Source organism: Corylus avellana, chromosome 3 (assembly GCF_965113065.1).
Source record: "Corylus avellana chromosome 3, dhCorAvel1.hap1.2, whole genome shotgun sequence".
NCBI classification, from domain to species: domain Eukaryota; kingdom Viridiplantae; phylum Streptophyta; class Magnoliopsida; order Fagales; family Betulaceae; genus Corylus; species Corylus avellana.
In genome coordinates, this window is record NC_142492.1 from 30,851,848 (window position 1) to 30,878,475 (window position 26,628).

A 26,628-nucleotide genomic window follows, 5' to 3' on the forward strand; every position below is an offset into this window, starting at 1 on the left:
TTATTTGAGAGCTTTTGAACTTCTGGTGAATACTTTCAAAATGCGTCAAAGTTCATGAGAAATTTTATGAAGTTTTCCTTAAGATTTACCTGTTCAAATAAGTAGTTAAACATCCCAAAATTTAGTTGGACAAATAAGTTCCATCTAAATTCTCTCATGATTGCTAAAAATTTAGTAGAAATCCCAATCCTCGTGATTTTCCTTGCAAATATAGGGCTAGTCTCCTCATCCTTATCAAATGCATGCCTTTGATCTCCATCCATCCATCCATTATCCATCCATTTAGTATTATTAGGACCACATGCAAGCAAGCTAGTCTACCAACAGGCAGGCTTTTCTTATCTTTTTCTTCAATAGATGGGAGGAAGGCAGGAAGCTTTAAATGAGGGGCCACCTCTGCCACAACGGGAAGTTGGGTCGGGGTGTTGTTTAATGTTGTTGGATATTGTTGTGACAACACATAATAATAATATTGCCGAGTCTTTCTTTCTCTCTGCCAGTTGCTTAATTATGTTATTTCCTTTTCCATCGATCCTCTCACATCACAGGAACGTACGTCTCGATCAGCAGCTTCTAAAGCTTTTTCTTCCTCTTCTTCTTGCTGTCGATTCTTCCATTTTCATGCCTGGTTTCGTGCAGAGAGATCCATGAAGGAAAATTTTACTTTAATCATTCCCTCACTTACGTGGCATTTCTTCCGGGGATGCATGCAATTTTCATTGTCTTTAATTAACGTGGTCTCCCCCAACAGCTTGCCATGCGTAGCTGCATGAGAGAGAAAGAGAGAGAGAGAGAGAGAGTAAAGGAGAATAGGGCTGCCAAAAGTCACGCCACCCTAGCTAGCCTGCACAAAACCATGGGAAATAATCTCATTGATGTACGTGTAAAATGTTGTAGCAAACAAATATCCTTTTAAATGAGCCGGCCATTGGATTTTTTAAATTTTATGACCGTTTGACAATTAACATTTATACGTACATTAATATTTTTATTTTTATTTTTTTAGTGTTATAAAGACATGAGGTTTAATTAATAAAATATCCGTTGGCCATTAATTTTTTTTTTTTTTTAATGACCAAATGGTTTTCTAAGGTTTATTTCCTTTGCTCAATTTGATGTTTTAATTAATCTTTAGAGTTATGACCGTTTGGTATTAAAATTCCTCAAGTACGTTGTTAACAAAGCTTATGTTATCTATATATATTTCTAACAAAAGAATAATAGCACTATAAATAAGTTATACTTTTTTGTATCGAGAAGTATTCTATTTTTCTTATAAAAATTAGTGCATAGATTTCTATCCTATTCCAATAAATCAGCTGCATGAACTAGTTGAAGGTCCACCTAGTGTCTAGTATTTCTTGTGTTTTCTCTATGTAGCTTTTCATCATCAAGAAGATCAAAGAGTTGTTCATTTGGGTTTCTTTTTGAAATGGATTTTTAACGAAGGTAGACGTTATATATAGTATAATCCTGAGATCATTGAATTATATACTCCGGGAGGTACAAATCAACTTTTAAGGACAACATTCTCTCGTAATTCTATAGCATTGTGAGATCGTTCTTTACTCTAATTTTATTCTGTTGCATTCTATATATTTTATTATTATTTTTTAGATTAATATGGTTTAGCATCAACAAGAATATTTTGCACCATCAAAATTATTTCCAACAATCTTAAAGGTTAATTCGTTGATGGTTGCACAAATATTTTGATTATGACCATAACAATATTATTTAAACTTTTGAGAATTCAAATACTATATACCAAAGTTTGCGGCATGCAATTCGCATACGAGAAAAATAAAATCAATTCTTGAGTAAAAAATATATAATAATTGGTTTATTTGTCAGCATAAAAATTTACTTTCATGTATAGGTATTGGAAGCAAAGATATTTTGATTAAAAGAGTTTTTGATTATTTGAACTCAAATTTGTGTTAATTTATTTTGTGTGTCAAATAATTTTTTTCTTGTTGAGTCACGAACCTTGCAATAAAAAGTGAAACATTTTTATGAATTTTTAGAACTTAGCACTTTCTGTTGTGTTGTGGTGAGCTTGTTGGAAAATGCCCATTTCAACTAATAATAATAAAAGTGAGTGGTTACTCATGTTGTGATGGAGAAAACACATAAGCATTGTTAATTGTGTGCAAAGAATACCATTTTGCTGAAAATTCTTCCAAGTAAGCATATTTTAGGAAGAATAGATGTGGTATGCGTGCTGAATTGATTAGTTTTCATGACACCTAGTTAATATGTGATGGCAATAATCTATTTTGAAGGATCTTGGAGTAAAACTGTTGGCTCCGTTGTGAGTTCTTAAACTCTAATTCATAGGTTTTGACTTTTTTTTTTTTTTTTTTAAAGACATGATATGCAATTCATGTAATTAAAAGATAAAGAAAAAAAATCAAGTGATGAAGGGTTTGTTTGATAATCCTTTCCTCTCCCCCGTCCATTTTTCTCACTTTTCCAAAGTCAAATTCAAAAAAAATCTAACTTTTTTTACTTTTTATATCACATCAATTTTTTTTTTTTTTTTTTTTGAACTTTTCCATACAAAAATTCCAAAACTTCTTTCTACTTTATATTACATCAATCATTTTTTACTACTAAAAATATTTTTTTTTTAAAAAAAAAAATCACCTCTAAAGGCTTTACCAAACATACCTGAAGGCCCTCCTTGATTAAATTAAAATTGATGAAATTTTATAATTACATGAAAATTATATCTGATAAGTAGTGGCCATCTATTGATTGGTCTATTGCAAAGAAGAAACACCCTTCCCTTCGACCTTCAGCCCCTCCTCACATCAAGAAACCCTAACCCTAGAGTGAGGAGTAATTTTGAAAGAGAATGAAGAAGCCTTGGTGAAGTTTTGCCATCATCAAGGTAATTTCTTGACCATTCCCTTCTACCTTTTATGTTGTTATTACTGTTTTTTTAGTATTACAAATTTTAAAGATGCTTTGGCAAATCCTTGCACCCATTTTCTTACAAAACCAACAATGATTTCGAAAAGCTTTGAACTCGTCTTGATTCCTTTAAAGTTTGCATGTATGTTTTGTACTGTGCATGTGTCTATTAGGAGCCTAGGATGAGATTTATTACACCCTAGAAGCATAAGACCATGTTTGGGGCTTCTAGCAGAGACTTTCCAATCTCTGGTCGAACGTACGTACGCCCATAGGGCCGAGCGTTCACCTATAGAGCAGGACACACGCCCAATGACCCAAATATGTGAGATTAAGGTTTCGACAGCCCCTTTCGTTAGATAGAACTTATTGTGTCACTCAGAGAGTTCTCTAGTACTGCATATAATGATGTGTCGTATTTTGTTATAGTAGGGATTTGTGATGTCAGAAGACTCAAGCGAGCGTACGAGGTAAGTAAACACTTACGACCACTTTCCTTAAAAACGTGTGATATGTCAGCTGACTAAGCATGCATATGATATGAGTATGTATATATTTTTTTATAACTTGGTAACTGCCTTAACAACTAGTTGATAAGATACATCGTATGATATGGTGCACTGATACGTACGATATAATGGCCATAGGCTTATTATATAAACTTGATTCTATGATCAAATGTGTGTATGTCAATCCTGTTGAGAATGAGTAATATTCTCGGGTAGACTATATATGATAGTTATGACCTATAAAACATTAGTTTCCTGCATTAAAACACTTAGGCGGTTGCCATTGAAAATACACCCCTTTTCTTCAATAAAACAATATTTTTATGGTGTACTAACAAAGACAACACCTTTTTCAAACATTTTGTCAAATTGAACGTTTATTTCTGCTCAATAATAACTAGCTCATGTCGTACCCAATTATGAGGTTTACTTACTGATTCGTTAGACTTACGCGGTTATTACATCTTGTAAGAAACCTATTTCTAGAAAGAGAAGAGTAGCAAGCTAGGTTGCTACTACGGACTTTACTTAAGATTAAGATCTTCACGTTGTTATCATGTTTGCTTAAGTTATTATTTCTACTAGTTGCTCTGTGTCTATGTTTTGAGGATAATACATGTTTCATTTATGGTTATTATAGATCTCAGGTTTATTTCACATTTCTATGCATTAATTCTAAAAATGCTTAGAGGAGCGGTTCCCCATTTAGCTACAAATTGGCTAAACTACGGTAATTATCAGTAACCCTACCAGACTGGTCAATGCCAAATTTGGGGGCGTTATATACGTCTAATGCATATTTGGCTAACGATGCAAGTAAATATATAGCAAGTTTTACAATAATCAAGGTGCCATTATTTGTTTATATATATTGATGAATTGTTTATTTTTTGAACCAACATTAATATTGCACTTGAAGGTAAAATATTTATTGCATCTAATTTTAATATAAAAGGCATGGGTTAATGTAATATCATCTTGGATATTAAAGTTATTAGAGATGATGATTGCATTATTTTATCTCATACATATTATATTGAATAGATGTTTAAAATATTTGAGCACTTTAATTATCTGCCTATGTCTACTATATGATTCAAAAATATACTTGGTCAAGAATCACGATGACGGTGTTTTGCAAGAAAAATATGCACAAATCATTGGTAACTTGATGTTTTGACAAACTGTATACGCCCTAATATTACATATGTTGTTGGCGAATTGAGTAAATATACTTATAATCCTGGTATTGAGCATTTGAATGGTATCTCTAAATTGTTGAGATATTTAAAGGGTACAATTAATTGGATTTTGGTACATTGTGATTATTCTACTATATTGAAAAATGATATTGTGATGCTAACAGGATTTTTTGATTCAGATAAGCAAAGCTTAAGAGTGGCTATGTGTTTACTCTAATTAAATGAGTTATCTCTTGAAAGTCCTCAAAATAAACTTGTATAGAAAGGTTTACTATGGAGTCAAAGATAGTTGCTTTCGAGAAGGCAGAAACTGAAGATGAATGGCTAAAGAGCCTATTGATTAATTGATTTGCCTTTATATCCTAATCTACTTCCACATGTGTGTTTATTGTGATTGTCAGACTGTCATACCTCGAGTAAATACTAAAATTTATAATGGAAAAATACACAATATTGTGAGGCAACTTATTGATACCGGTATAATATTCATGGACTTTGTGAGGTCATAAAGGAACTTTGCAGATCCTTTGACCAACCCAATAGCAAGAAGGCTAATGAGAGAAACATCGAGGGCGATAGGACTATTTAATAATAAATAAATAAAATAGTGCTAATTAACACTTTTTATTGGCATTGGAATAATTGGGAAGGTTCCTTTCGCTTCCAACTTAACCATTCTTCTTCCAATTCTCATGCTTCTTTTGAATGAATACATTATAATTTAATTTCAAAAATATTTTTGCAAATGTCTTAGAAAATAATAGAAAAAATATATAAAAATAATAATGAAAAAAAAAAAGGAGAGAAAAAGAAAGGTTATAGAGTAATTTATTAAATTCAAACAACTATTGATTTCTGCCCTAGCCTATGATGACAATTTGATGAATCAATTTAAACCAACATTTTTATTTTTATTTTTAAAACAAATTAAACCAACATTAAATAACAAAAAAGTCATAAATGTTATTTGTCACATATTTAGCCACCCTAAATCCATTTTGTGTTTATATATTAAATTTTCTATATGCATCAAAGTATGAAGCTGTTAGAAAGTTTTGGCCTATTTAACTATTTTAGTCACCCTAAAACCATTTAAAATGTTAATGTTTGGTTATTGGGGAGGTAATATTATTATGGAGAAACTTCACAAGACCCCCTCTAAGCTTTCACGAGTTTTAAAATTACTCCCCCAAAGTTTAAAACTACTCAATTTAATTAATTTAGGTTATCAAATTTTCAATTTTTTTGCAATATCTCTCATTCATTAGGATTTTCCATTAAATCTTGTCAAAATTTCCAAAATACCCCTATTTAAAAAAAATGCAAAGATTCAAGTGTAGGTATTTTTGCAAATTCCGTTAAATCATGAACAACGCTTGAATCTTTGCAATTTTTATTTATTTTTTAATAATAATAAAATAGGGGTATTTTGGGATTTTTTTATTGGATTTAACAGAAAAATCTAACAAATGTGGTACATTGCAAAAAATTGAAAGTTTAATTACCTAAATTTAGAGTTTTTGAACTTTGTGGAATAGTTTTAAAACGAGTGAAAGTTCAAGATGAGTTTTGTGAAGTTTTCCCTATTATTATTTTTAGTTCATTATTTAACAATGTTTTCTTTCGTGTTGATACTTATAATTGTTATTTGAATATTTGGGCTTAAGAAAGTTCATTTAGCTTGCAGCTTAACTATCCATCTTCCAATTTTCATGCTTTTTTCAATAACAACATTATAATTTAATTTCAAAATCTTTAAATATACATGACCCAAGTGAAAGGCCCAATTTAATTTTAAATATGACACTTGTCGCAATTCTAAGCTATACTCTTAAAGACTTATGCTATTATATGTAATATATGTTGTGCTAAGGAGTACATGTAACTTTTGAATAAACACCTGCAAAATATATATTCGATAAAAATGAAAATAAAAAAATGATCAAAAATAATATTGGAGCAGCGCCGCTTTATCAGAATTTTACTCATTTTCAAACAATGAAAGTACAAAATGAAAAATTTGTTACAATTCAAGCTCATTGTCAATTATACTTAATTTTCTATTTTAGATTAGAACTTTATTTTTTTTTATTATATTTTATTTATAGAATATTTTATTTAATTATGACTTTATTTAATTCCGTACTAGGATTAGATTTACTTTAATTATTCTCTTTCCTTATTAGGATTAGGTTTAGGGAAAACTTCACTAAAGACCCTCGAACTTCCACTCATTTTGAAATACTCCCCCTAAACTTCAAAATCTCTCAATTTAGTCCTCTGAACTTTCAATTGCTCTCAATTTGGGCCCCTTTGTCAAATTTTAAATGTTACATGACGTTTATACCCCTGACTTTTGTATAAAATTTCAATTTCCAAAACGTTTTTTTTTTTAAAAAAAAAAAACAAAACAAAAATCAAGGATAGTTTGGTCTTTTTTTGTATTTTTAACGGCTAAAATTGACGGAGTGGTCCAAATTGAGAGCAATTGAAAGTTCAGGAGACTAAATTGAGAGATTTTGAAGTTTAGGAGGGGTATTTCAAAACTGGTGGAAATTCGGGGGTCTTTGGTAAAGTTTTCCCTTAGGTTTATTATTACTACTACGATTATGCTTACTTTCTATACAAGTATTTCTCTTCTATATATATGTTAGTTGGTAATCTAAAACATAGACTAATTCGATTTATTATAAAATTAGAAATTTTTTTCTCAAATATTCTGCATAGTTTTATTTTTCTTTTAGCAAGCAGACACTTATGATTATTGTTACTTAGTATTCCACTACATCATAGTAACTTTTAGAGGTTGGTTTAAACTCTCCTACAAACTAAATTTGTGTCCTTAACTAATAATAAGATCATAATGTTAAGATTGTAGAAAATAGGAAGTAACTTTGTTTATTTCTTAGATACTCGACAAAAAAAAAAAAGGATTTTGAAATGTGGCCCCACCACTAATATATTTTTTTAAAAAAAACCTACAATTAAAATTCTTCTCAAAATTCAAAACACTTCAAAAGAAATAAAACACAAAACATTTTTTTCAAAAATTAAAAAGAAATTTTTTATTGTATTTTAAAGAAAGTAGTGTCATGTACGTGGTGGCTACTAATTGACCGGAGGTTTCGAGCAAAATATATTGAATTAGCACCTTTAGATGGAACTAGCTCTTTGCCGGTAGCAAGAAGTTATTATATTAGCAATGGTGTCTTTACCCATGATAAACTAAAATTATTGTTGCCCCCTAATTTTGATATAATCAACAATTTTTTTTTTTTTTCTTTCTTTATATCTGATATAGGAAGGAATATTGTTTTCCTATCGTTTATATTGTGAGTGCATTTGTGAGTGTTAAATCACACATTAATAAAATACAAAGAAAAAAGTAATTAATACACGTAAGTGAACCCAAGCCCATTAGCTTAGGCTTTTGGGCCAGAGTGATGTTCGAATATGTATATTAATATACTCTTGGTAAAAACTCTCAAACCATTTATCTCCCCAACAAGTGGTATTAGAGCCATGGTTATCTTCCTAGGACGGGTGTCTGAACGCGTCTGGTTTGGAGTTTGTCCGCTTTCGTAACTCTTAACGTGGGACACTCTTCAAACTGTAAAAAGACTCATATGTGAAGGGGAGTTGAGTCAATGTAGAGGAGATTCACAAGTGAGTGGAAGATTGTTGCGAGTACGTATACACTTGTGAGTTTTGAATCCCACATTGAGAAAATATAAAGAAAAATAATATTTAATATACTTAAGTGGACTCAAGCCCATTAATTTAAGCTTTTGAGCTTATATATATATATATTAACACACTTTCCGGTTTGGTGAAACCAAGGGCAAGTTCGTAATTCTTTTGATTCTACTTATTCTTCGATCTGCAAGATAAAAATGGGTTAAGAGAATATGCCGAGGATGTTTCCGGCGAATCCTCCTCCAATGGTAAAGTTAGTCTTCTCTTTTGTGTGATTGCAGAATAGGGGAAATGTTGCGTCAAAAAGAATTACGAACTTGCCTTTGATTTCACCAAACCGGAAACTGTGTTAACAATGTAGTACTCTTGATAAAAAAACTCACAAACTGTTCTCTGGAGATGGTAGGAGAGCCCTAATTACAATTATTGAAAAAAGCTTCTCCTATTCATGACTTTTAGCTACTAAAAAATGACAAAATGCCTCAACTTTTAGCTTGCTTCCAATATTTTACCAAACGTACGTTTAATCAGTCACGTTTAGACTCTTAGCCTTCCTCCAAAGCATGCTTCTCCGAAGTCCAAGACATCTACATCATGGATAGCTTTTTCCATACCACCTTTTACGTACCGAGTTGCACCATGTTAAAATATAGGGTTTCTATATATATATATAGACTTAGTTGTCTAACTAGGCCAAGTTGCCCGTTCGTATTTGCGTGTCGAGTTCAGGTTGTATTAAGGCATGTGTATAAGTCTATATATGTCAAATCTGACTTGACCCATTTAGTTAAATAGGTTAAATCCTTTAATCACAACGCTCTAATTTTATATTGGATTCGCAGATGATTATTAATTATCGCGTGTCGAGTTTGCGTTGTGTCGAGGTATGAGTATAACACTCTATAGGCCAACCCTAACCTAACCTATTTAATTAAACAGGTCACTCTTCAGCCCTAACCCCTTAATTTCGTATTGGGTTCGTGTCAGATTTGCGGGTCGTGTCAAAAATTGCCATCTCTATGCCTAACATTACCAAAAAACCCTCATTTATACTTTCTCTCATAAGGAAGTTATGAAACCTAGATAGAAAACCCTATACTCTAGCACACCATTCAACCTCCTCACTGGGCTTCACTTTGATGATCTCTCCAACCAATTCGTCATCATTCATATATTAGGGAAGTTCCAATCTAAAGGGACTGTTAATGGTAAGCCCCAGTACCCGAGCACGACATAAGTTTCCAGCCAACAATGGATCTCTAAAAGGATAAAAGTTAATAAGAAGAAGATGATTGAGAGCTAGCTAGTACTAGTACTACTGCTGCTGCATGCATATCATGAACTCTATTAACAAAAGTTCTCACAGTACATGCAACAAAGCCATGTGAAACAGCAACGTGTGTTTATATATATATATATATATTGCCGTGTGCAGTACTGATACAGTCTGTCTATCATATGACATTATTATATGTTAACTTTGATGTTATTTAATGTTAGATTCTATGTAGTGTTGTTCCACATGGGTTAGAGATATGTAGTGTCTGTATTACTAGCCTGCAAGATCACAAACCGTCATTTGCATTTCACATGATCATTCAATGTTGGATTTGATCAACACATTTTTATGCAGTATTTTCATGACCTAACTTATCTAAGTATCAGATTATCATGAGTCCTATATATTCATTATTAGGCTTGATGTTTGACAATATCAGTGACTGTGGGAGTCTCAATTGTGACTAGCCCTTTTAGGAACATATTTATAATAAACATGATTATTGTGTCCTTAAATCATTATAACAAGAGTAATTATATTTCATAAACTACTCATGCACAGTTGTCATATAATTGGCTGGCGTTCCAATAAAAATCAGCTCTTGGTTGATTCAATTTTTTTTTTTTTTTTAATTGTCACATCATCAAGTTGTATGACAGTTGTAACATGAGTCTACAATATATCATTACTCTTATAACAATTACGATTGATATGCACGATCCACAATTTTCCATGCATCAATATATATCAATGACGACCGTTGTTCTTGATAAATTGACACTTATCCTAAAATCGTTAGTTGATAGAAGAAATGAATTTAATCATTTAATCAATATTTTTATATTTTTCCTTACGTATGAGTTCAAACTCTCTTTTAATAGGTGAGACCCAACACGTATAATATTTAATTAAAATAGATGGTAAATTATGGAGATTATCGGTTCAAACTAATTAGGATTTTTGGCTCTAATAACATGTTAAATTATCCGTTATTCCAAAAACTTAAACTTATAAAAAAAGATGAGTTTAATCATTCAATCACTACTTTAATAATTATCATTCATATTCTTAGTTTCTTGTCTTTTCAGTACTATAGCATATTGGCTGTAAACACTTCATTCATTTCATCTTAATTAATTATACGCATTCAAAATTTTCTCAAACTTGGCTTAATTATAAAGTATATAATTAAAACTGTATATATGCACTCAAAAACAAGTATGCAGTAGTATTTTATAGCATTATCATCCTTACAAACTTGCATGTATTCACATCACTATTTAATTTGCTGCTAATCGTAGTAATTAAATGCACGAAATTAATATATAAATGAAGTACTTCTTAAGTGCTTACTTGTAGTACTGGAGCATGCAGCTGGAAACATGCATCCATTAAATTCTCAACTCAAGATCTTCTGCCAATTGTTGAATATTTCCACCATAAGGGTCTTCAAGATCTAGTGTTATCCTTATCCATTTTGCTTTCATTGTTGTGTTGAGATTGATGATCAGGAGTAGTCTTGGGATTATCATTTGTTGCAAAGGATTTCATGGCCGAGCTTATTGAATGAAGAGATGGCATGAGAGGGTGATGAGGTAGGACATGTTGTGAAGTGCTTGAGCTCAACAATTGATGAAAATGGTTGAATTGTCTCAGATCACTCTCTATTGGAGCCGCCATATATGAAGGATAGGGAGCAAAAAGTCCTGGTGTTGTTGATGGGCAGAAAAACAATTGAGGGTTTAATTGGGTTGGAAATATTCCTTGGCTTCCAAACTGAGATAGAGATAAATTACTTGAAGCCTCAGCATGGTTGTAGGAGTTGTACGCCATGGCATTGTTTAGCAAGGGATGATTGGTTATAGGGAAAAAATTTTGAGCTGAAATTTGCCCACCAAAGCCACCAATTCCATGATCTTGAGCATTTTCTTCTTCATTTGTTCTTACCCACTTGCCTTTATTATCACCAGATCCTCTTTCAACAACCTCCTTGCTTTTTGCTCTTAATGCAGGATCATCTACATATTGATCTTCATCTTCCCCATCCTTTACAAATGCAGGAATATTTGCATCAAAGAAAGGGTTGAAAGAGGGATTTGATTGATGATGATGATCATGCGAAAGAAGCTCATGCTGCTGCTGCTGATGATGATGAAATTGACCAATTCCCTGAGGAATTTGGAGGGGTGGGAGCTTGTCAATATCAAGCTTAGTGGCATCAAGCAGCCAATCAATCACCTTGCTTGGCTGTCCAAGCCCTAGCCTATCTTGAAGGTCGTAGAGTTGAATTGCTGTGGGCACTGAAAGCCTAATCCTTCTGTCTCTCAATCCTCTTATGGTGCACACTTTGCTGTGCCTGTCTTTACCTCCAAAAGAACGTGAGACTCGAACAATCCTTGGATTTCTGAATCCTGACCATTGCCTTGAAGTACTTGTAGCTGCCTGCTTAGAGAAGTAGTCTCCTTCATTAATGTTTTCTCCCTCTGGCTTTGCATCAACATCTTTTTCTCTTGAATTTGATATCATCTTACTTCACTCATTATTGAGTTCCAAGGACCAATCCACTCAACCTATAATCAATAGAGTTCAACTTTTCAGTATTAAGATTAATTCCTCTTTTCTAATAGAAAACAAAAAAAAAAAAAAAAAACCCTCAATTTCAAACTCTAGATTAAAATACTTTCATCAGTACTAGAGGATGTTAATTTCTGTGCTTTCAATAATCTAAAATATACTTTTATTTAGTTTTGAATGTGAAACACAAACAAAAGGAAAAAGGAAAAAAAGAAGAAACGAGTTTCTTCTGAAGAAAAAAAAAAACACTTTTAACATTAAATTGGCTACCATAAATCATATTAAATCAAGGGTTTCAATAAGGAAAACTTAAGTATATAATAGCAAGTTGTATATATCTAGCTAGGGTAAATGACTCACCCAAAGAAGAAGAAGAAAACAAAACTAGGGCAAATTAATGAAACCCATATTGTTCAAGCCAGTAATTAAATAATATGTGATCTAACTCAAGAGAAGATGAGCAAGAACTAGCTGGAAACTGGAAATCAACTTGAGGTGGAACTTTGCAGAAGCACATGATCATATATATATAGATATATATGTATATACATCTCCCCTTAAATTTTGTGAAAGTGGGATCATAAGAAGAACTTACATGAGGCAAAGAATCTTTGAAACTTTGAGCTAATCAATTCTGCAGGTTACTGATTATCCAGCCAGCATAGATGAGGAGGAGGAGGATGCTGCAGTGCCATAAAAGGCTTTAAGTATGCTCTTCACTCTATGTGAGCTGATGGGTAAAAAAGGCATAAAGTTGAAACAAATTTCTTTACTGAAGGAATATAATATTATAATTATTTCAAGAAATATCACAATTTGGGGAAAGAAAAAGATGCTGGTATTTAACCCCTACATGTTGCATGGGAATGAAAAAAGAAAAAGGAATGGCTTGCTTATGGCCATGTGGCAACTAAGTACAATGACACGTCAACTGGACAACCAAGTAGTATATAACTTTGTCAATTCCTTCATACCACATACTGAACAATCACACGGTTTAATATATGAGAAAACTCTCCCAAAAAGTCTATGAATTTTGCCAATGCCATAGACAAGGACTGGAGTTTCTAATTTTCAAATTTTGAGTCCTTGAACTTTGCTCAAATGATAAATAGGTTTTTGTGTGAAATTTTTTATTTAGTTTTTGACGGAAAACTTGTCACCTGTCATACTGTTCATGCAAAACCAATGAAAACAGCACACGTGTACGTAGTTTATATAATTAAATTCAATCTTTGTGTCCCATAAGGCAAAACTTTAATTATCGAAATTAAAAACTTCGAGTCCTTAATTATGTCTCACAAGGCAAAACTCAATAATTTTTGGGAAAAATATATATAACCCCACCTTAAAATTGTACCACTTATTTATTTTTATTTTTTTGCCTCTAATGTTTAAAAATTAACAATGTATTATAACAAGTTTTTGTGATTGTCAGTTTAGCAATTCCATTTATAGAAATTGTCTTCTCTAACAAAATAAGGCCCATGTGTGCCGTACGTGGATTTTTAGGGGCAAATGTCCTTAAATTGCCCTCAACTTGATGCATGATTCCCCAAAAATGCCCCATTTTTTCACCAAAAAAAAAAAAATTGATTGACATAGTCGTAGCCACCCCATCATTGTCAATGGGGCAATCCCGGCCCTTTCTGAATGTGGGTGGCTAAGTCACCCCTAAACTTTAAACCCCCAAACACTTTAGAAATGTTTGTAATCACCCTTTTTTTGAAAGAAAAATGGGATCATATTGGACATTTCACCCCTAAAAACTTACATGTGGCGAACATGGACCTTCTTTCGTCAGAGAAAATGGATTTTGTTAACGAAATGGTTACATTAACAATTTCAGAAATTTGCTAGGTGTTGTACATTTCTAATTTTTAAACATTGAAAGCGAAATCGAAAAACGGTGCTACTTGGGGAAGGTAAAATTTATTTTTCCCTTTCTATTTTAATTATTTGATAGTACAAGGCAGACAGTTAACTTCAAACCGGGACCATTCACAACACATGCAATAGGAAAGAGGGGGGGTTATGCTTTATAGACAAGTGCAAGTAACTTTATCAGTGCATTATATATAGCATGGATTGAAAGAATGCATGCCTAGCTATAAAAGAGAAAAATGAAAGTAACAACATATATAGGAAATGGAGACAGACAACCAAACAAAAACACACAATCTCCAACCCTAATGTTGGAGCTAGAATGTTTTCTTCATTTGCATCAAGAGGTTATCCATCAAAAACAAACTTAATCATGTTTTTTTTTTTTTTTTTCTCTCTTTTTCTTCATCAGATCATGAGCAAAAGGCTCTAGATGGGGAGACAAGATGGAGGATAAGGTTTTAACAGTAAAATTTAAGGATCTCAGTGAGATTTTTCACATGCAAGAGAGGAGAAAACACACATAGTCATGCAACTTCCAAAGTTGTGGTGCATGCTGCAGGCTGCTGGAGTTTGATTGAGACTGCTAGATACCTTATAGATGAGGGACCAACGTAGCTTCTTTAAGGCATCCCACTCAGATCAAAGAGAATGGACCACGCGCATATTGCAGTGAGATTTTGCTCAGTACATTAACCATTTCAGTCGGTGTATGGTTCTTGTTGGTGTACATTACATCTCATACAAGGCACTGTTTGTCTACCCTCTTTCATCAGCTTATTACTATGACACCAAACTCCCAATCCCAATCGATCCTCTAGGGCTAGTCTCCTTATCCTTAATTATCATATGCATGCCGTTGATGTCCATCCATCCATCCATTAAGGGTTAAACTAATGATTAAATTATTAAATTTACCACTTCCTATTAGTTTAAGCTTATAGGATAACTGGTGATTTAACATGGTATTAGAACTAAAAGTCTTGAGATTGAACTTTTACTTCGTCAATTCACCTCACATTTAAATTAAGTGATTAAATTTACATCTTTCTATCAGCTTAAACTTTTAAGACAAGTGGTAATTTAACATTAGGCTCCGTTTGGCATTCACTGCTTACCATAAAAAAATAAAATTAAAAATAAAAAAAAACTTAAGTTCCAACCTTCTTATTTTTTACATCATATCAATCACTTTTTACTACTATTCAAATAAAAAAATAAATACAAAACCAAATATTTTTACTTTTCTATACTAAATATTTTTACTTTTTTTTTTTTTTTTTTTTGCTAGCGTTTAAAACCTCTAAACAGTTTCAGGCCAATACCATAGGGAGCCATAGTATAAGGACCACAAGGGGTGCAAGCTAGTCTACCAAAAGGCAGGCTTTTTCTTTTCTTCTTGAATAGATGGGAGGGAGCTTTAAATTAGGGGCCACCTGCAACAACAGCAAGTGGCTCTTCTTGGATCTTGTGAGACAAGTGAATATTGCTGGGTCTTTCTCTCTGCCAGTTTCTTAATTATGTTATTTCCTTTTCCATCGATCCTCTCACATCACAGGAACGTACGTCTCTGCAGCTTCTAAAGGTTTTTCTTCCTCTTCTTCCATTTTCATGCCTGATTTTGTGCAGAGAGATGAATTGAAGGAAAATTATACTTAAATCATTCCCTCACTTACGTGGCATTTCTTCCGGGGATGCATGCAATTTTCAATGTCCTTTAATCTTAGGTAATTAATTAATGATGTAATTAATTCATTCATTGTCTTTAATTAATTAACTACTCTATGCAAACCTAGTAGCTTGCCATGCGTATCTGCATGCTCATTTCACAGAGAGAGAGAGAGAGAGAGAGAGAGAGAGTAAAAGAGAATAGGGCTGCCAAAAGTCACGCCACCCTAGCTAGAAATAATCTCATTATTTTTTTTTTTTTTTGAAAATAATGATCTCATTAATTAATTTGTGTTATAAGTGTTAGAATATATAATTAGGATATATATATTTGATTTCAAGATTTGTTATAATTGATTGAAGGTAATTATAATTGATTATCATACTTATTTACCACAATCCTCCTATAAATAAGAGTTTCATGGATTGTAAAAATATCAATTGAATAAAAGCATAATGTACATGGCCCTTAAGGCTTTATTTGAGGACGTAAGTCATATCAAACCACTTGACAATCATTTGTCTCTATTTTATTTTATTTTCGTTTTTATTTTTATTTAATTATTATTTTCTTCAATAAACAAGTAATTGTTTGGCTTAATTAAGAGTGTAGAAGTGCGGTTGGAGAAAAGGTATCGTTTAGGAGAAAGTTTTGAAAATGTAAAAATGTAACAATCTCATATAGCGGAAAAACTGTAATTATCAATACAAAAAAATACTGTTAAAATACTTTTCTTTATACAAAAATACCCAAAGCTATGTCGTACAAGGCATTTATACAAATCTATCCGACAGTCTAAACTCTAGACAAAACTTAACCAACTTGGAATCTCTGTACATCTCAATATGAATCTCTAATCACAACTGCATAATTACCTTGATTTTCCATTCCTGCAAGCACTACAAAAAAACTGTGAAGTAGTGAGTCAATTGATTTCCGACAATATAAATCATTGTTGAATCATATATATAGCAAAATGCTAGACAAGTTATAAAACCACAAAAATCCGTATTATTGGATATCAATATCATACTCAGTAAGTAAGAATACTTACAGTGGATTACATGAATGGATCATCAAAGGTAATTACTTGAAACCCGTTCTGCTGCAGTTGGTCCATACCCATAACAATCCCTTCACTGACTTTCTCTCTCTCTCTCTCTCTCTCTCTCTCTCTCGCCTAAACTCTCTTTCTTCCTCTTCAGCTCTCTGTCTTAAATTTTCCATCTCACTCTCGGTTTCTCTTGTGTTCTTTCTTTCTTGTAGCGCTTGGTCTCGCCCTTTCTCTCTCTGTTCTGAGTAAACACTCTTAGAAAGAAGAAAGACCGAGTAAAAAGCGGAAGAAGGAAGAATATATACAAGAGATGGGAGAGGAGATGAGTGGTGAAAATACTGAAGGAGAAGAGCTCTATTTATAGGAGAAAATCAAACACTATTCTACCTTCAATTTACAATTATACCCTCATTTTACTATTTCACCAACCCTATACTATTTCACCAACCCTCTACTATTCTACCTTCAATTTACAATTATACCCTCATTTTACTATTTCACCAACCCTATACTATTCCACCAACCCTATACTATTTCACCAACCCTATACTATTTTACCTTCTTATTCTACCATCCTTATACCTACCATTTACTATCCTATTATATCACCAATTATTACAATCATACTCCAAATTATACCAATCAATCATCAATTATCATATCTCTTAAATCTCCCAATAAAATAATCAATATAAAATCATCATCATGATATAATAACCTCAAATCAATATTCATTCCAATAATATTCATAAGATCTAATAAGTTCCTCAAGAATAAATATTATTACCTAATATCATCAATAAATATCTCAACCTCAAAGTAAATGCCATTACCTAATATGAATATTGATATAATCATAGCATCAATTTAATATCTCTAAAATAAGACTTTAAAAATCTGGGTTGCTACAAAAAAAATATGCGTTTTCAAATTGCAGATAAGATAGTGTTTTTCTTAAAGGTATATTGAGATTTTAAAAGTCAAACTACGATTATACTAAATGCTTAATTATGTTTTTAAAAATTATGTTTTCAAATCACATATTTTAAAATTGTAAACTCAAATGAACCTTTATCCAGTATAGTTTTTTAGTTCATCACTTGCATATTGTATGTACCATAGACAAGAATCCTCTCTATTTCAAGTGAAATTAAGCTGAGCTTTATAGTCTAGACTTTAGATTCAATGACGTGCTTAATAGTCTCCAAGAGGTAGCTCAATCAACTGGAGACCACGCCTTATAAAGTGGAAGTCTCTAGTTCGAATCCTCATTCCCTCTCTTGTGTGGACATGTCAAAAAAAAAAAAAAAATGATGTACCCAGTAGTATAGAATCATAGATGATGTTATGTGATAAATAAGTTGGCACGTCATTCAAAAAATTTAAATAATGTACAATCATTTATACCATTTGATACAACTTTAAATCCCGACAATGAAACAACTCATCTCTATTTCAGTTTAAATATTTAATTAATTACATTTTTATATGGTAGAGTTTTCAAAATTAAAGTATTATTTTTAAATTCTTATAGACCCAGCAATAACCAACTACAATATTCATGGAAGAATGATATATGGCACTAAGATCCAAGTATGGTTGTGAAGAAGCTTGGTGTACTCTTCCTAAATTAATACTCACCATGAACTAAAAATAATTTAAAAATAATATATATTAAAGTGACAAGACTTGAATAATTTAATTTAAAAATAATAATTGAGACTTTGAGAACTCTACAAATTAAAGTAGTGTTCTCTAAGAGCTATAGAAAATATTGATCCCAAAACTCCGTACATCTTATTAATTATTATATTGTTATAAATTTATAGTACCTATATTTTCTATTTTTGTGATAATATTTCAAGAATAATTTTTTTCTACTTTTGGTATGCCACAGTTTACCACTAATCGTACACCAAGGTGCATGATTAGAAGTACTCTTAGGGTGCGTTTGGGAGTGCGTTTTTAAAAAAATAATCTGCGATCTTAAATCAAATTGTAACTTTAGGGTGTTTGGGATTGCGATTTTAAAAACGCAAATTTTAAAATCGCAAAAAAATCTGCGATTTCCATAAGCTAATTAGAGGATGCTTATTTGAAAAAGTGCGAATTTAAAACAAAATCACGATTTTTATTAAAAAGATATTTGGCGCAATAGTTACCTTTTTTAGAACGGGAATGAAAAAAATACCAAGATACCCACCTAAAATATATTAAAACCTTTCTTTTCTCTTTTTTTTTCTTCATCCTCTCTGTCTTGTTCATCCTTATTGGTAATTTGATTATGAAACCGCAATTATATGCTAATGTTATCCAAACACTCAATTGATGAAAAAAGTACTTTTAAGTATGTTTTACCAAACGCCTGTGCGATTTAAAAAAGTAGCGATTTTAAAAACGAAATTTTTAAAAACGCAATTTTTAAAATCGCACTTATTAAAATCGCACTCCCAAACGGGCCCTAAACTTACATATATGGACCATATAGAATAACCAAATGCATTTTAGAGTTATATTTTAAATTATAAAGTTATATTTTAAATTTGGTTATATTTTAAATTTTATAGTTATATTTTGAATTATTCAAGCTTATAACCCGAAGCTATGAGCGGATTTTTTATTTTTATTTTTATAGTTTAATATAAAAAATCTTTTTGGAGAAATATTGTACGTACAAAAAATCACACGCACGTGTGCTTAAAAAGACAATTAAACTCTCTTAATTATATATTAGCCTTAAATTCCACTTTTTAGGTTAAAACAAATGAGAAACAGTGGCCAAGAAGCCACATTAACATGAGACCACAAACTCTTTCATTTTTTGGTCCCCTACCCAACAATCGGTGTTCATTGTTATACAGCTGGATGATGTGACAGTGAAAATCAGTCATCATATTAGCATTTGTAAAAAAATAAAAAATAAATAAAGGCTAATTTGCACTAACTACGCAACATATCAATTGTTATATATATATAATAGTCGAATAGGAATCTACCAAATAACATTACTCTTATTAATTATATAGATATCGTGAAAAAGAGTTCATATCAGATGACATGAGTTTATCAATTTCAATCTAGAATATTATAAAATTCACAGTTTTTCCTTCTCTACACAGCTTGTTAATTATCATGCCCTATCACAAGCTACATGAATATCAGCTTTGCTTTGAGACCCCTACTATTAATCAAGCTCACAAATCTTAGAAGATCAGTTTCTTTAGGAACCTTGAGTGATCTCACATTTAGCTCAATTGTGTCAAAACCCAATTGCTTGCACTCCTAGAGATGATAGTAGGATACAAATGGTATAAACATTCTAGGGATACTTTAAAGGGGTATATACTTGTTAGTATTTTAGACTGCTACTTGTCGTACTTTTTGTTAACCAACCAGCTAGTGACAACTCACCTACACCTCAAGAAGATACGTTGCTGCATCAAGAAGACAAGAGCTATATATATATATATATATATATATATATATATATATATATGAGTTTTATTAACACATATAACTCTTGATTTAATATATAGTTTTTTTTTTTTTTTTTTTTTTAACATGTCCTCACAAGAAAAGGTGGATTCGAAATAGTAACTTCTGTTTCATGAGATGTACGTAATCCCGAACCAGATTCCTCTCGTATTCCCTTTCAACAACCTCCTTACTTTTTGTTCTTAATGCAGGATCTACATATTGATCATCTTCCCCACCCTTTACAAATGAAGGAATATTTGCATCAAATAAAGGATTGAAAGAGGGATTTGATTGATGATGATCATGAGAAAGAAGCTGCTAATGATGATGAAATTGGCCAATTCCCTGAGGAATTGGCAGGGGTGGGAGCTTGCCAATACCAAGCCCTAGCCAGCCTGTCTGTCTTGAAGATGGTACTAGAGCTGAATTGCTGTGGGCACTGAAAGCCCAATCCTTGTGTCTCTCAATCTCCAAAAGAAGGTGAGACTTGTGCAGTCATTGAAGTACTTGAAGCTGCCTGCCTGCTTGGCTGGAACATCAATCATTGATGTTTAATTTCTCCCTCTTGCTTGGCTTCAACATCTCTTTTTCTCTTGAATTTGATATCATCTTTGAGTTCCACTGAACCTATAATTAATACAACAGTTCAACTTTCCAGTATTCAGATTAATTAACTCCTCTTTTCTGATTACAATTAGTTTAATTTAGACTAATACAAACAAATATATAGATCAGCTTTTCCCCTGAATTTGTGCTGCATAAAGCTGAGCTCTTCAACATTTTAAATGCCAGGTAAATTATATGCATTATCGTCATCTTTTAAGCTGTGAGCATGAAAAAACCTTAAATGCTTTAGCATGAGTTTGACCCTTACAGAGAGAGAGGGAGAGAGAGAGAGAGAGAGAGAGAGAAGTGAGAGCAGCTTTTTCTCACCATATGTAGCTGTCTAGAAAATAGGAATCTTAACCTAAATAATTGAGGTTTGATAGACTACTGTCGCTGCAGTTGCACCATTCAAAACCCTATCTCTATTGTATTCAAACAAGAAACCCTAACACCTTCAACCTATAAACCCCACGCCTTCAACCAACCTATGCCAAGTTCTGCACTTGGCATCAAAGTATTTTGAGAAATTGCCGTATAAGTTGACGTGATAGTTAAAATTAGTCATTAATTCTTTTTCTTTTTTTACAAGTTTTTATTGATTCAAAGACTAAATTTTATTATCAATCAGATCATTCAATTGTATGACAGTTTATTAAAATGGAGTATATTTTTCGGCACAAAGAGTAAAAAGGTTTTACTGAAATTATATTTATCACTTACGTAGTCTTAGTTATCTCATTCTCTCTATTCGAAGTTTTGGCAGAAAAAAGTGGTTGGGCGACTGACGAGAAGGGGAAGGGTTAATGTTGTGCAGGTTTCTTTTTAGGGTACCGGCCATTGTAAGGATAATGGGGCCCTAGATCCCAGACAACATTACTCAGAGTTCCAAGTATTGCTTCTCCAATATTAATGCAAAAGCAGAATATCTTCTCTTCTGCAAGTTCTTTAGGGTTTTATTTATTTATTAAAAAATAAACATGGGTTTCTCAATCTGTTTATAATTGTGTTTGATACAGAAATTATATCTTTTGTGTCCTTTTTTTAAGAAAATCATTTATCTTCTCCAAAATCAAACGTCTTCGGTGCCGGAGCTAGAATTTTAATTCACAAATGACAAGAGTAAAAGATAAAGTTTAAAGAAAATGATTAAGTTAACCCCCCTTAAACTATCACCACAATAACAATCTACCTCCAAAACTATCAATTACGACAATTTACCCTACAAATTACCAAAACAATGACAATGTATCCCCTAATGCTAGTAAAATGACGAAATTACCCCTTATAGAATTTTCAATAAGACAAAAATAACCTTAAAATTTTGAAAAAAAAAATTAAATTTTTGTATTTTTGTTTTTTTTTTTTAGTAAGGGTAATTTTGTCATTTTTTTAAATTGGAAGTACATTGTCATTGTTTTGGTAATTTGGGAGGTAGATTGATATTAGAATGGTACGTAGTACTCTGAGGGGGTTAAGTGGACTTTACCCATTAATTTATTCAGTTGTTTTCAACGATTTTTTATATTTTGAAATCGATACATGATTGCTCTATTGCGGTTAATTAGTCTTAAATATATCATTCTTGATATATATATATATATATATATATATGTAACCAAACAATCATTTATTCACTCATTTTTAACAATATTTATTGCTGAAAAACCTCATTCAACATTGGTTGTTGCAAAGGTTGGAATCAATACGAATGTCAGCAATGAATATATATTCTTGTTCTTTTGTCAAAAATTTTACAATTATATAAATTGATATGCTTAAAAAAAATTTATATATATAAGCTTGTTGCCTTTATTCCATTCCACATCTTTTGAATTTGCCTGCACACGCATGTAAACATTTTTTGTTTCTTTTGGTTAGATTATTTAAGATCCTCCTACCCTGAAAATTCTATACGTATAGTGGTAGTTTCAATCTGATACCTTGAAACTCAGGAAAAAAATAGAGGCAATCTGAAGCCACTACGAATGAACTTTGGCATATGGGTCCATAATTTGATTTAGCTAATAACCACTTTTCAAAACCACTAAATGTCAAACTCTCTAAATATTTCTCAATCTACTTTAATTAAATACTATATTTTATTGATGAACCCAACTTTTGGACTCTTTGTATTAAAATTTTATTTTAGTTGAGAGGAAATAAGAGGATGTATGAAAGAGAAAAAACATTAAAAATAAATAAATAACTTTCACTTTTGGATTCTTTACATTTAGAGAGCATTACTAACAATAGTTAAATTTAACATTGAATAAAGAGTTTGTTAAATGACATTTTCGTGAGTTGAGAAAAGTTAAATTTGAAGAGTTCAATAGGAATGTCAGCGACATATTGTTGGTCGGAAATGATAAGGCCAGAGATGATCATCACCACCACCAAATGGTGGTTCTCCTTCGGTGAGGCATACTACATTCTATGAGTTAAGATCTTTAGGGATTGTTCACAAAAACTTCTAGGTTTGTCTCAATAGACCTATATCAAGAACGTTCTTGTCACTCCAATGTATGATTGTGAACCTATTAAAAAAAAAAAAAAAAAAAATTGGAACTTTTATTACAAAAGGTGAGAACTTGTGCCAAGAGATGCGTCATAAGACTCAATATATATGAGACAGAAAAGATTGCCCATGTTCCCTATGGTAGCGCAGTTGGCAGCCTGATGTATATTATGATGTGTACTTAGGTGGACATATGTGAAGCAATTGGTTTAGTCAACATATACGAGTCTAACCCTGGACTAGCCCATTAAAAAACAATCAAAGGGATACTGAGATACCTTAGAGGAACCGCATACTTTATACTTTGCTATCAGGGTTCAAATTTGTGGCATATGTTGGGTGATACTAATTGGGGTAGTGACCTAGATGAACGCAAAGCGACATCTACATATTCTTTCTTGCTTGATAATGGCGTCATTACATGGAGAAGCAAGAAACAGCCACTACTAGAAAGTTTTCCTTTAGCGGCAACCCAAATATTGCCTCCAAAAATGGATTATCAGCGTCGACTTTTAATAGTCATGCTAATGAAAAAAAAATAAAAAATAAAAATAATAATAATAATAATAATATTAGTGTCGACAATTGGTCAACACTAATATGACGCCACTAATAACCCGTACCTATTAGTGACAATGTTCTATCTATAGCGATGATAAAATTTGACTCTGATAATAAACTATCATCATCGGTCCAAATGTCACTTTTGATGCTATATATATTTAAATTAAAATTAAAACTCATCAATAGCGACCTAAAAGTCGTCGATGATGAATTATTATCAGTGTCGACATTTAAAAGTCTATGTTGATAATGGGTTAATAGCGTTGACTTTTAGGTCTATGCTATTGACCCTGAATAATAAAAATTTAAAATAAAAAATCATAAGAGCCTATATATATATTATTAGTAAACTTATAATTTTGATTCAATTCCAGTTAGAGCATGTGTGATGTTACCAAACTAAATAATATAAATAACGATTTAATTTCACTCTCCTATATTCTTGGTAATAACTATTCCCTTTCCTAATTGAATGTTCACTCCGCAAACCAAACAAGACCTTAGTGTATCAAACTTCTAATTTTTTTGCAATTCCGTTAGCTTCTTTCATTAAATCCTAATGGATGTGTGTCAAAATTATCAAAATACCCCATTCATTTTTTTGAAAAAAGGAACAAATTGCAAAGACCATATCCCATCCCACTAATGCAGTTGTTGCCCCTGCCCTATGCCATCATTAATATTGTTATAACATGAAGGTTGATATGATCAATGCGATGCAATGAGAACAGTACAAAAGTTAGAGCATAAACTTTTTCTTTTTTCTTAGCAGAGCAGGTACAACAGAAACTTAACTCTAGATAAAGTAATTAAACTGTATTCCCTTTTTGACTCTGCAGAGAAAGGAAAATAAAAAATATTTGAAGAAAACTGGCGGTAGTTTTTACGTTAAAATCACATTAATTATGTGTATGCCTGGTGGTCCCTATATATATATAAGTTGCGGTGAAATTAATTAAGCAATGACGTCTTCATCAAAAAGCTAATATATATATATATTTTGGTGTACTCAAGAATTCCCCCAGCTCTTAATGAAGTAAGAGTTCGTTTGGGATTGTGTTTGAAGAGCTTAAAAGTGCTTTTAACACTAAAAAAGTTTATTTTTTTTATTAAAAAAAAAGAAGGTACTCGTTTGGTAAATAAATTAAAAGCGTTTTTAAGTGTCCAAAAAACCTAAAAATTGCCAAAAAGCATTTTTGGCAAAAGCTTAAAAATGAAGTTTTAGCCCAAAAACTCTTTTTGACTTAAAAGCTCTATTTCTCAAATACAATCTCAAACAAACTCTAAATAAGACTCATTTCACAAGCAACACTATAATTAAGTAAACCAGACATGATCAGGCCCTAATTAAGCAACATGCGTACTGATTTTTGAAAAATAACGCCTACAGAAGATCATAGACGGGCCATGTATACCGTAAAGCCTTGATATTCTCATGCTAACATGGAAAAAGTGAGTGAAGAATATGGAGCTTGTACATATTATTTATATGGGTTAGACCTTATGGCTTATGATTAATTTAAAATGTTAGTTACCCTGGATCCAATGGTTATCATGACCGGCGCGACCATCTACGGATGACAATCACACACTGCAACACTGCTAGTTGTGTTGATCACTCGGGGGCAATTGAGAGAGTAGCATACCTCCAGGCGCATGCTGATTAGCTGAAGAGTTCAAGTTGGTTTGGTTGGGTTTCATGTACTAACGCCTAATTTGATATATAGATAGCTATAATTTAGCTTATTGGTTGCCCTCTAAGCCACAACACATTCAATTTCTTTCTCAATGAGCTGCATTTCATCTCATATTCGACTTGGTGGCAACTATAATACTAAATGATATAAATTTTGGATAAAACTCACCATTAAAAATCAACTGACAAAAAAAATGCATGCCTATACATATTAAAATTACACTAACGTTATGTGAGACGCTTGGAACGATAACATCAAGACACATAAATAAACTGAACACATGCATTAATTTCTACAGCAACTATGACTGTAAGCAATCTAGTAATCATTTGACTGAGAAAAAAGTGCATGGACCAGACCATTTTACTCACAACCAAAAGGACAAGGAGACTAACCATGAAAGGTGGTAGTTCAATGGTCTCAAGAGAATCCCTATGAGGTTGGGCATGCACTAGGGCCTAGATTCGACTCCCGCAATGAAAATCCCTTAACCTATTAGTGTTAGCTAGCATAAGTCTCATTGATGCCTTAGTGGGGCAGGTGTTAAGCTATGACTCGGTCGGTCAAACAGAACCTAAACACAAAGACTATAATATAGGCCAGCTCTACAACCAAACACATAGGAACTAGGATGAACAAAGTTTTCATTCAAACTGGGTTGGAGAAATTTCTTTCAACATACTCTATAAAAGTGACATGTGTTCATTTTTAATAACATGTAAGATGCACATGAGTTTTTAATAAAATTTATTCCAACTTTGTCCCTACTATTAAAAAAACATGTGCATCTCACATGTTCAAGGGATACATGTCACTTTTATAAAGTAAGTTGAAAGAAATTCCTCTAACCCAGTTTGAAGGAAAACTTTGTCCAACTAGAACATTGTTATACTGACTTCTTGTGAAATTCAAGCGGTCTACGAGAGTGAGTTGTGAGATATACTTACTCCGAACTGCTTAAGATGTGAAACTTACATGTTCAG

At 32.1% G+C, this 26,628-nt stretch overlaps 1 protein-coding gene across 1 annotated transcript; it reads right to left on the bottom strand.

Moving 5' to 3' along the window:
- Positions 1-10,813: 10,813 nt before the first annotated feature.
- TCP17 (TCP domain protein 17) lies at positions 10,814-12,930 on the bottom strand. The gene is made up of 2 exons (XM_059587929.2): positions 12,775-12,930; positions 10,814-12,175 (listed from the first exon to the last, which is right to left on the bottom strand). Exon 2 carries the CDS (start codon positions 12,129-12,131, stop codon positions 11,055-11,057), a length of 1,077 nt encoding a protein of 358 aa, XP_059443912.1. The 5' UTR covers positions 12,132-12,175; positions 12,775-12,930; the 3' UTR covers positions 10,814-11,054.
- Positions 12,931-26,628: the final 13,698 nt, after the last annotated feature.

Bases quoted from the DNA above. Each gene is read 5' to 3' on its own strand.
- TCP17 (XM_059587929.2), bottom strand. From the start codon at position 12,131: ATGATATCAAATTCAAGAGAAAAAGATGTTGATGCAAAGCCAGAGGGA.